This window comes from Cololabis saira, chromosome 6 (genome assembly GCF_033807715.1).
Source record: "Cololabis saira isolate AMF1-May2022 chromosome 6, fColSai1.1, whole genome shotgun sequence".
Classification (NCBI taxonomy): Eukaryota; Metazoa; Chordata; class Actinopteri; order Beloniformes; family Belonidae; genus Cololabis; species Cololabis saira.
The window spans coordinates 44,615,661-44,628,031 of NC_084592.1; the positions used below are offsets into that span (position 1 = coordinate 44,615,661).

Here is a 12,371-nt window from a genome sequence, read left to right on the forward strand (position 1 = left end):
CTGGTCGGGTGGGGGGGGGGGGGGTTTGTTCCCTCCAGAGTTTGGTAGGAAGTAGAAGATAAACCTTCAGCTCCAGCTTTGTTCAAATTCAGTGTCATTTTAACAGAAGTGTGATCTAATGTTTTCACTGTCTGATACGTCTTCTATCATCCGGTCCAGGTTTGTTGAGCCGCATTTTGTAATAACGGTGCATTTTGTAATAAACGTCCAAAATGTAATAACTTTGTCATTTCATTTTGTAATAAAGCCGCATTTTGTAATAAACTGCCGCATTCGGGGGCACGGTGGCGCAGCAGGTAGTGCAGCGGTCTCACAGCAAGAAGGTCCTGGGTTTGATTCCCGCCGGGGACGCTGTGGGTGCTGAAGTGCGTGTTAGTTCCCCCATGACTTCAGTGCCCACACCATGGGTGGGGTTGGCGAAAGGATCTTTCTGTGTGGAGTTTGCATGTTCTCCCCGTGTTCCCCTGGGTAGCTAATGTGAGCTATCCTCACAAAAACATGCACACAGTCCTGGGCTATACATGCCCCCTCTGGCCAACCGGGGCGCCAGATGGGGTGGGGAGGATCCGGCCGGAATAACGTGATCCTTCCACGCGCTACGTTCGGCCGGAGAAACCACACCCTGTCTGGTGAAAAGATGCGGCCTGCTCACTCCTCAGGATAAGGAGGAGACCTGAGCTCAGTGCAGGGCCCTCCCGGGGTTGGTAGAGGATGGCAATGCCCAGGACTGTCAGTAGGTAGGAGCACGGGGTGGTAAAAATGGGAAAAAAACTGGGATAAAAATATTTTTAGAAAAGATAAACTGCCGCATTCCGTAATAAACTACCCCAACGCATTTTGTAATAGATTTTGCCGCATTAGATTATTACAAAATGCACTTGCAACTTTTTAATTCTCTAGAAAATGTAACAACATGGTGCATTATGTAATAACAATTCTAAAGCATAGTTTATTTGTTTGTTATTGGCCTATATAATTCCAAACTTCAGGCAACTAAAGTTATATTTGGAGTTTTATACATAGATTTATTGGGCTACATAGCTCTTAAGTGAATATGCATAAAAAACAACAAAAGTCACTCTTGTATAAATTCATTGTTAAACAAACAACAATACTGTTATTACATAATGCACCATGTTATTACATTTCCTAGAAAATAAAAAAGTTACAAGTGCATTTTATAATAATCTTCTCAAAATGCAATAACAAAATGTATTACAAAATGGGGCAGTTTATTACAAAATGCGGCTTTATTACAAAATGAAATGAAAAAGTTATTACATTTTGGACGTTTATTACAAAATGCACCGTTATTAAAAAATGCGGCTCAACAATGTTCCAGGACGTCCGTCTCCTCGATTATACGACTTATTTATTTAGAGCAGAACGCTGATCCTGCTGAACATGAACGTTTGTGTTTGTCCAACCATAAAACCTCCGGAGCAGCTGGAGCTTGTGTGTCCTCCTCCTCCTACCTGCTGCTCATCAGCACACGCTCGTTAGATTAATTAGTAACTCTGGATTAGACGTGAGGATGAGAGGGGGGGGGTCACCTGTCTCTCTACATTAACACCGTGATGGACGGGAAGATAAACCTCGGTAAATACTCGGTTCTGCAGGTTCTGATCCAGTTACTGCAGCTCTGGACCCTGGTCCTTTACCAGGCTTAGGAAGGAAGGAAGGAAGGAAGGAAGGAAGGAAGGAAGGAAGGAAGAAAGAAAGAAAGAAAGAAAGAAAGAAAGAAAGAAAGAAAGAAAGAAAGAAAGAAAGAAAGAAAGAAAGAAAGAAAGAAAGAAAGAAAGAAAGAAAGAAAGAAAGAAAGAAAGAAATGATGAGTAATGGATGGATGGATGGATGGATGGATGGATGGATTGGATGGATGGATTGGATGGATGGATACTTGCATATAAAGCTCAAAACGGCCTAGCTCCACATTATTTACAAGATTTGATAGTGCCTTATGTTCCTGGCAGAGCTCTCCGCTCCCAGAGTGCAGGTTTACTCGTAGTTCCTAGAGTATCTAAATGTAGATTTGGAGGGCGGGCGTTCTGCTATCAGGCACCTGTTTACGGCCAGTTAGTCTCTGAGATCCGGGATCTGCAGCATCGAGTAGATGTAGGGAGTGAGCAGAAACATTCATGTAAACGACATCATAATCCAGAGGGGTATTCCAGAAAGCAGGTTCAACAAATTCAGAGTTTAAACCTGAACTCTGAGTTGACTTAACCTGAGATAGGAAAGTCGGAGTTTTCGGTTCCAGAACAGCGGATTTGAGTTAGTTCAATCAACTCTGAGTTTGTTAAGCTCGAGTTAAAAAGCCATCATCAGTAGAGCCCTGATACAAGGATTCACCATGGCAACCGGCGACAACAAAAGAGCGACATACTTTTTCTTTTTTCTTTTTAAAACTTTATTTAACATTTCAATTTACAAAATCCCTTTGAGGAAACATTAGTTTGCATCTAATGAAGATCCACATACTTCACCACTGGAGTTAGAAGTGTTAATACGTGCGTATGGCGAGTATGAGAGCATATTTCAGAAAAAAAACACGAAACACGAGGAGAGAAATGGCGTGGGAGAAAGTTGCTGCAGTCAATGTGTAAGTTTGAATGCAGTATTCATTTAACATTTAAGTGCTTCTCAATCCTGGTCCTCGTGGGCCCCTGTCCTGCATGTTTTAGATGTTTCCCTGCACCAACACACCTGATTCTAATTAAAGGTCCTCATTAGCTTGTCACCAAGGTCTGCACAACTCTGTTGATGACACAGGTACTTGTATCACGGTGTGCTGAAGCAGGGTAGCATCTAAAACATGCAGGACACCGGCCCATGAGGAACAGGATTGAGAAAGCACACTGTCTTATAATATTACAGATGAAAGCAGTGGTGGAATGGTATTGAATGACATTTTATTGTCATTTAGATCAGAGGCAGCCACCACACCTCCGGCTTCAGGGGAAAATGTCTTTTTTTATTTTCTTTTATGCATTTATGGAATTACTCTGTGTCTATTTGTATTGATTTATTCTATTACTTAATACATATAAAATAACTACAAATGCATATCAGAAAAACCTGATGGATTTCACTTGGTATTATCCCCCCCCCCCCCCCCCCGCTAACAATCGCTATCAATCTCGTTTTTAGCTCTGCAGTGTTACTAACTTACAAAAATGAAAAGGAAGCAGACAACCACGCAATTTTAAAAAAGAAATAAAGAAGGCAAGTGATGGTCCAATGTTGCCCCAGCAGCAGAAGATATTAACGAGGCTGTTAGCCACTGATGGATTAATTATGCAAGTTCATTTTAAGGTAAGATATCAAATCACCCTACCCTCTTATAAATCTGTTTAAGGGAAATATTTGACTTTTTTCTTACTCCCTCTCCTTTTTGCATTTGGACTTTAACTGTTTGAAGTTAAACTGGGATGTCCCTGTGATATTGTTTCTCTGACATAGTGAATAAAATACGTTGCGTTTGTCAGATACGCTTTTTCTGCTCTCTCTGCCGCTTACCCCATTGGCTGAATTGACGCCACTGAGGGAGGAGACAGAGAGAAACTCAGGCTTTATTGGAGTAAACCTGCTACCGAGCAGGTTAGGTTCACAGGCTCAGTTGCCATAGTAACTGACTCAGACTTTGAGTTAACTCGCTTTCTGGAACTGAAAACTCTGGATTTCCCTCATCTCAGGCTTAACAAACTCAGGATTTTCACTAAACCTGCTTCCTGGAATACCCCTCAGGAGTGGCAAGATCAACATTAACACCGTTGTTCAACCTGAAGGAGCCAGAAAAATGAAGGGACTTGGTTCATCATGTGCTGTTCCTGCTGTGACGCTTCTACAGCGATCATTGAAGAACAGCTGAACCTTTAATAACCAGTTTCTGGTGCCAGCCCGGGGACATCCCTCTGGGAGTCTGCAGACCCTCGGGAACTTTAAATCCAGCCGGGGCTTTGGATCTATTATGGCGCTTTTCCACCAGCACCTACTTGGCTCTATTCATCTCAGCTCGGCCTGGTTTCTTTTCACTACAATCCATCACCTGGAGCAGAAGTAGGAGGTTGGAGCGAAGCTGCTCTGACGTATTTGATTGTGTATCTAAATGAACAAGACAACAACACTAAAGATGTAGAACCTGGAGGAGATGATAGATGTGCTGCTGGGTCTGTGGCTTGTGTTTGATATCAAGTTAAAAAATGAGAGTGAGAGAAGCTTCAAGCGGCGACGCTTTTGTTTTTTTTTGTAAGTTTGTCTCTGCTGCTGAAAAGTGCGTTGGTATCTGAGCAGCTATGAAGTGACAGAGCTCCTGGTGGATCTGGTCGTTTCTTATCTCCGTCTAGATCTTTTTAATTCTCTCCTCAGCACCAGGTTTATGAACATCTGCACCTCAGAATTGGATCACCAAACAGACTTCTGCTGCCGTTGCTGCTGGAATCAAATGAACAAGAATCTCCGTCAGAGTCTCTTTCTCTGATGTCACATCCTGACTCAGACGTCTGGCTCCAACCCCCCGACCAATCGGTGGCCTGGAGTGTGATGACATCACAGCCCGACTCAGCCGCTTAGAACCTCGGCAGAATAGTTACAGAAAAGTATCTACTCGTCACGTTAGACCCCTAGTGGGAAAGAACCAAACCGAGTGGAGGAGACGAGTAGATGCTGGTGGAAAAGCGCCATAGGACCCAGAGAGGAACTCATAACCTCAGGCTGGTTTGCTACTGACCAGCCATCAACTCTCCATTCATTCATTCATGCAGGGTCTGACCCCCCCTCTTACCCTCCTCCCCACATGTGTGCAGCCGGACCCTTTCATTATTTACACTTGAAATGATAATGACATCATTATCATCACAGCCGCACTATTTGCATCCATGCAACATCCATGCAACATGCAGCTGAGACGAGACGGTTTGGTGAGATGATGCTGCTGCAGCGTTTACACGCCGGGAGTTCAGAGGGTTCCTGCTCGTGTGATTCAATGACTACGTTTCCATGCATCAATAACCCTTTTCTAACTAACTAACTAACGAATATTAGCATAACCCGGTTGCGCACCGCCATGTAAACACCAATAACCCTCAAAGGGGATTTTTAAAAACCGGAATATGAGCAAATTCCGGTTAAAAGGAACTGGAATCTGTTTTCTGCATGTTCTTTTTGCAAGGAATCTTGTTCTTTTGAGTCCAGGAAGTTCTTATAAACACGGAGAAACGCGAGACCAGGAGGAGACTAATCACTTCATAAATGTAATGAAGGATATGAACATTTCTGCATTTGTAGACGGTAGAAAGTACCGGGATAGAAGATTTACAAGAAGGTGAGCGAAGCAGGATTTGTATGAACGCCAGACCAGATCAAGCTCCGCTGGAAGACGCTGAAAAAAGCGAACTACAGGACCGAGAAACAAAATGACTTCTACTGGGCTGTGGATTATCCTCTGTGCTGCTGTTATTGTTTTGGATTTGGATACAGGAAGAAGAAGCGGAAATGACGGTAATTGCGTCATCACGTTCTCCGTGTGTCGCTGGTTTGATCCAGATATCCTAAATGATTAATCACCATGTAAACAGGGATAACCCTATTTGCTCACACATGGAAACAGATTATTCCCAATGTTTCAGTAACCGGAATATTGACCGTAACCCAAATTTTGACTGCATGTAAAAGTAGTCAATAACACGGTAAAGAAAAGCTTAAAATAGGAGTTGATAAATGTGACAAAGCCGGATAAAGTTCAGAGTCAGGGTTTTATAGGCAGTAATGAGCACAATCAGTGCGTTTACATGGGAAATTTAATTCCTCTTTAATTCAGAATTAAAATGAATTCCGATTTAAGATGAGTCTACAATGTAAACACCTAATTCCGAATGAAAATGGCCATTCCGAATTCAACTTAATTCCGAAGTAAGTGGCTGGTTTATTCCGATTTTAAATCCGAATAGAATAATTCCTCGATCATGTAAACACTCATTCCTCTTTAAATTAATTCCGGTCTTTCTTTCTGCTCGTTCCCTCGCCCGTCTGTCTCCATGACGCTTGTTGCCAATCGAGTAAGTTTGTTTTATTCCGGTAGACGTAAATACGTAAAGACGTCCGCCCCCCTATCCAATCAGAACCTTCCAAACCCCCAGACCTTAAGGCCCCTGCGTTTTGGCCGTTCGTTTACACGAAAACGAAGCTCAAAGTCTCCAAAAACGATAATTTCTGAAAACAAAGTGGAGATTTACAAAAACTCCGTCTTCACGTTTGCTTGTAAACGGAGGGAAACGGACATTTAGGCTTCAGAACGTCACATTATGAGACAGAAACGTCACCAACATCATGTGTGCGACCTGTGTTTATAATTTGTTTGGCCACCGTCAATATTTTTTTGTATTTTACCTGTTTTATATTCTAAAGTCACATTTAAAAGTAACTCCACTTCTCTGTCACTCCAAACCAAAGACTCTGGTTCATCTTGGAAGTAACTGCAGTCCAGGCTGATTTATGGTTCCGCGTTACACCAACGCAGAGCCTACGGCGTAGGGTACGCGGCTACACGCACCGTACGTAGGCTACGCCGTCGATTTAACGCGGAACCATATTATTCAGGCTTCACACGTGTCATTTGTTGACGTTTTTTTCCAGGATTCTGATTGGCTAGCATGACTTTATCTTCTCGTTACACTGCCCCCTGTAGGTCTGGCTGCTCATAGCACCTTCACAGCTATTTATGCGGGTTTGTGTAAACGAGGGTATTTTTCAAAACGTAGAGGGGGAAATATCCGTTTTTGTAAATACCCGGCTATGTGGAAAGATGGCCTAAGAGGAACTGGATAAAGCCGATCAAACGTGTTTTCCATGTAAACCTCAATTCGGAATTACTATTTCCATGTAAACTCGAAGGAAAATAGTTTAATTCGCAATTATTTAATTCTGAATAATTAATTCTGAATTAAAAAACATCATGTAACCGTGGCCAATAAGAAGTTACTGTATATGCAGCTCTGATGCAGCTTCAGAACCATCCGGGAGGTTTTCTCTGAGACCGACTCTTCGGTTCCCAACTGGGTTTAAAAGGTTGGAAGGAGACAACTTCTATTTTTTACACATTGTGCAGGAATATAACCGGCAAAGACCTGAGAATGAAAGAGTAGAAGATTTTATTTAGTCTGAACAGTTTATAATAAATACAACATGACTCCACTTACATCGTTACAATCGTTGCTGCGACAGAACTAGAAGATCTTAGAGAGAAGAGATTACAAAACTTGGTCACACAAGTTCTAAAAGTCTGGATGAGTCTGGTTTCTAAGTGTTTGTGAAGCTCCAGGTCCAGATCTGACCGGGACATGCACTTCTTTGAGATGGAAATCTTCAGGTTTAGTTGATGAACTTTCAACCTCCAACCTCAGAAGCTGCTCCAGGTCCTGTCGGGTTTGAGTGTAGAGTCTGTTTTGGGGGCTTTTCTACGGAAGCGTATTGCATTCACTTGAGAAAAAAAAAATCTGTTCTGTTTTTCTGAATTAACGAGTTAATTATCTCAGAATTCCGAGAAAAATTTTAATACAAAAAAAACTGCTGTTTTTCTGAATTAACGAGATAATTATCTCAGAATGCTGAGAAAAGTTTTAATGAAAAAAATTTGCTCTGTTTTTCTGAATTAACAAGTTAATTATCTCAGAATTCCGTGAAAAGTTTTAATGAAAAAAAAAACGCTTTCCGTCTGAACAATCGCAAAAGTCCTGAGGTGCCTGCGCAAAGTCGACAAACTAATAACAATACCATCTATAAAACTTAAAGACAATGTTTCAAACCAAAAGCAGAATAAAACTGGATTAAACTGGACAGGAACATGTTTGCTTCCATGAAATCCAGCTCTCAAGTGAATGACAGTTTCTTGCAAGTTGTGAGGAATCTGGTTAATTCAGAAAAACAGAGCAGATTTTTTTTCATTAAAACTTTTCTCAGAATTCTGAGATAATTATCTCGTTAATTCAGAAAAAACAGAGCAGATTTTTTTTCTCTCAAGTGAATGCAATACACTTCCGTACTTTTTTGTGTCTAAATCCTTATTTCATCTTGTCCATCATCACAAACGTCCCCGTTCATCTCAGCAAGTGGAGCTTTTCCTCTCTTGAGATATTCCTCCCCCCGAACTGCGGTGTGTATATTTTAGGGGTGTAACAATATATCGTGCCACGGAATTTCGCGATACAAAAACGTCACGATACGTGTCGTGGAGGTGACAAACTATAGCGCGATATTGGGTTATTAATATGAATATATTGTGTTTACTAGTAACATCCTATTGGTGCAGCGGGATCACGTGACGACCGCGCCTCGACCCGCGGACCAAAATCTGACTACGCTCAGAAGAAACTAGTACCGTTTTGTGGTCCCGATCACGGGACTCTTGCAGGGTTTTTGCTCCGAACTTTTACTTCTAAGGTGAACATGAATCAATCTTTTTTATGATGTAAAGATTGTGTCGTCCCCAAAGGTGTGAGGATGAAACGATACCGGGGTTCACCTTACAGCCTCAGGCTGGAGCAGGTGAAGCTCTGAGCTCTGGCAGAAGATAAATAACAGTCATGTTGCATTTGGAGTTTGGGACTTTTCATAGTTTATTCATTTACTTATATCTATTTATTTTTAATTTTAGTTGTTAAATTTCTGGAAAAGAAAAAAAGTCAAATCATACATGAGAGAAACTATTCAGTTTGTGGCAAAATATTTGTACTTGTATGAAACTGAAGATTCATAATAATTCATAATCAGTTTGTGGAAAATGGTTGTCCTGGCTTTCTCTTTAAAACTTAAACAGTTATAAAGCATTACAAACTGTAACAATACGGCAAACGCACAACATTGTCTTGTATTTTGTGTCTTTCAAAAAAAAGACTATTTTTTCCAGTCATATGTTCCTCATTCAAGGTTGTTAAAAAAAAAGTTATAGAATGTATGAGTAAATCATTAAATTGTGAACTTCCCAGATCGCCAAGACTATGTCTCCTTGGAGACAGAACAGTGGTACCTCTGTTGGACAAATATTGTTTTAGAATATTAAAAACTGGCCTAATAACATGTGCACGGACTATTCTGAGGTGTTTGTGAACCACAAGCCCCCACACCGAGTATGTGGAAAACACAGATGATGGAGACAGTGGCGTGTGAGAAGATGCTGAGAAGATTAAACTGTGAAAATGATATGGTAAAAGAAAAATTGAATACTTTTGGTAGACAGATGTGTTAATTGGACTTACTTACCTGCCTGTCTTAATTTTAGTTAATTTATTTTTAGATTTTTCAAATTTACTTTTTTTTTATTTTTTATTTCTTCTATTAATATAATTTTTTTATTTTTTTTTGCTATTTTTGACCTCCATGATGTCTGTGGTGTTTGATGTTCGTTTTGTGTGTTGCAATAATGAAAAAATACTAAAAACTTGAATTACAGAAAAAAAAAAGGTTGTTAAAAAATACTCCTATAATATCGTATCGTTATTGTGACCTCAATATCGTGTGTCGTACCGTATCGTGAGATTATTGTATGTTACACCCCTAATATTCACACCAGCAGGTCTCAGTCCCTGCAGAAGACGTACTCGGTGTAGCTGGTCCAGATCTTGTCCTCGTTGGGGTCGTTGCTGGTGTAGGCGCAGGTGCCGGTGGAGCTGCACGCCGCCATGTGGAACCCGGCCTCCGTCAGCTTGTCGAACGCCTGCTCCAGGAAGTTGTACTTCAGGTAGTACCGGGACGTGTACCGCTCCGGGGGCCGGTCCGGGTCCCGGCTCTCGTTCAGCGTGTCCCCGAACACCTCCTTGGCCAGGGAAGTCTTCCCGCACACGGTGATGCGCGCCACCCGCCGGAACTTGGCGTCGGTCTGGGTGTCCCTGCCGATGGTGTAGGAGCCCCGGTACCCCACGGTGATGTATCCGGACCTCCTGGAGTCCAGGGACGGGGAGCGCGGCGCGCTGGAGCCGGAGCCGGACACCGTGCGTAATTGCGCATCGGTGCCACCGGCGGACACCGTGCGTAATGACGCATCGGAGCAGCACTGCTGCTCCGATGCGTCATTACGCACGGTGTCCGCGTCTCCCTGGCCGGTCTCCTCGCCGAGGAGGACTCCATCCTCCTCCTTGCTCACCCGTGGGCTGCTGATCAGCCTTTTGGCCAGATCCCGCAGCTGGAAGAAATCCGCCTCCCGCCGCAGCCGGCTCCGCTCCGGGAAGTAGTCCGGCAGCACCAGGTTCAGGTCCCGCAGGTAGTCGAGGACGTAGCGGAACAGGAACCCGTCCCGGTCCAGGAAGAAGCGGCCCTTGCCGTCCTTGGCCAGCTCTTTGGGGGAGTTCCTGCTGAACATGGTCCACAGCAGGGAGTCCGGCACCGCCACCAGGGTCTTGTGCCGGGTCACGTACACCTGGCCGCCCACGTTCAGCTCGATGATCTCCGGGAAGGGGCAGACCGGGTCGGACCCGGACCCGCAGCCGGACCCGGGGCGCGCGGTGTCGGCCAGTGCCATCTTCTGGTTCCGGGGACCGGGGCGGTGCGCTCTGGAGGAACCGGAGAGTCTGGAGCGCAAAGACGCAGCGGCGCGTTTATGAAGCCCCGGCGCGCACTGGGGGGGCTGCAACATTAACATTTAACCAATGAGCCCGCCGCCTCGGAAAGGGGAGGGATGGAGGGATGGAGGGATGGAGGGATGGAGGGAGGTCTAGGGGAAGATGGAGAGAGGAGAGGGCAGTGGCGCCACCAGGGGGGGGAGGGGGACAGGGGTGGCCACCGCCCCCCCTACAAATTTGCTTGCCTCAATTAAAAAAAAAAAAACACTTGCCGGTCACATTTATTTATTTATTTATTTCATTATTTATTTCATTATTCTTTGTTTCATTCATTGATGAAATACAACAACAAACAATTTAATATAAACACAAATGTTCCTAAATTCTGAATGAAAGGGAGCAGAAAGAAGAAGAATCTTATTTAATCTGCCCCTTTTTCCCAAGAAATCAATTTACAAAGAACGTAAATTAAAAAACAACAAAGTAAACTAAAATAAAATAGCTGCCATATAGATTCTGTCGTCAGTTATGCGTTTCATCCCAAATCATTTGGGCAAAATGCGTTTCATCCCAAATCATTTGCAAATGCATTCCAAATGCATATCATAGGCGTTTCTTTAAGTATTTCTGAGCCCATAAAAATTATATATATATATATATATATATATATATATATATATATATATATATATATATATATATATATATATATATATATATATATATATATATATATATATATATATATATATATATATATATACGAAAAAATAATTTTTTTTAAAATAAATTTTATATATATATATATATATATATATATATATATATATATATATATATATACATATATATATATATATATATATATATTTATTATTAATAAAATAAATATATGATATATTAAAAATGCATATATATATATGCCTTAGGTTTTTACCAACATGGTATTAAGCAATAATATATTTGGGACAAGTTAGAGAGTTAAAAAAAAAAAAAAAAAAAAGTATTTCTGAGCCTGTATACCACAACAGTATCATAAAGTCCTATAATGATGGCTTTTAGTTTTGATGTCCACTCCAACAATTTAAGTGGCCCCATATGGCCCCCCCTAGGAAACATTTTTGGAGGCCCCTGGGAGAGGGAGTCATCCAAGTCGGCTTCCAGCTTCACCCACATTAGATAGTGTGTTATCTGGTTCAACACAAGCTGCGACCTTTAACTGCGTCTTTGAAGGATTGGTCAAAAATATGGAAAGAGTGACACCCATTGCAACTATGAGGGAAATGCAGTCGACATGCACGCACTCACACACACACCAGACTCAAAGGGCTTTTTTGGAAACAAAACTTGAAAGAAATCTGTATTCAGTCAAAATACCCGTCACGTGTATACATACTGTATATCACCAGACATGCATCTGGAGGATATTCTGCTGCCAAATGTGAATTCTAATGCTGGTAAAAGGACTGTTGTGTACAGGGCCATGTATGAGTGGAAGTCATTTCCCAAACACATCACACAAACAAACAGCATAAGAACATTTAAATTATTAGTTAAGCAACATCTTTTGAATCAGTATAAGTAACAATTATAGAACATTGAAACAGATCACTTAAACGAGCAGCTGAGACTGATTGTCTGACCTGCTGGAAACTGAAACATAGTTGGTTATGACTGTTGTTGAATGTATTTTTTCTTTCTTTTTTTCTGTATTAGATCAGTTGTGAAGTTCTAGACTACAAATGAAATAAAATTGTGGACTGCTTTTCAGACTTTTTTGACGACCTCAGATGAATTCTTAACTTAGCAGTGTTTTTGTTT

The 12,371-nt window shown here is 41.9% G+C and overlaps 1 protein-coding gene across 1 annotated transcript; it reads right to left on the bottom strand.

The window, feature by feature from the left end:
* Positions 1-7,131: 7,131 nt before the first annotated feature.
* Positions 7,132-10,543, bottom strand: kctd12.1 (potassium channel tetramerisation domain containing 12.1). The gene has a single exon (XM_061724637.1). It carries the CDS (start codon positions 10,508-10,510, stop codon positions 9,572-9,574), a length of 939 nt encoding a protein of 312 aa, XP_061580621.1. The 5' UTR covers positions 10,511-10,543; the 3' UTR covers positions 7,132-9,571.
* Positions 10,544-12,371: the final 1,828 nt, after the last annotated feature.

What these genes read in the sequence shown, in the direction of transcription:
- kctd12.1 (XM_061724637.1), bottom strand. Translation starts at nt 10,510, where the DNA reads ATGGCACTGGCCGACACCGCGCGCCCCGGGTCCGGCTGCGGGTCCGGG.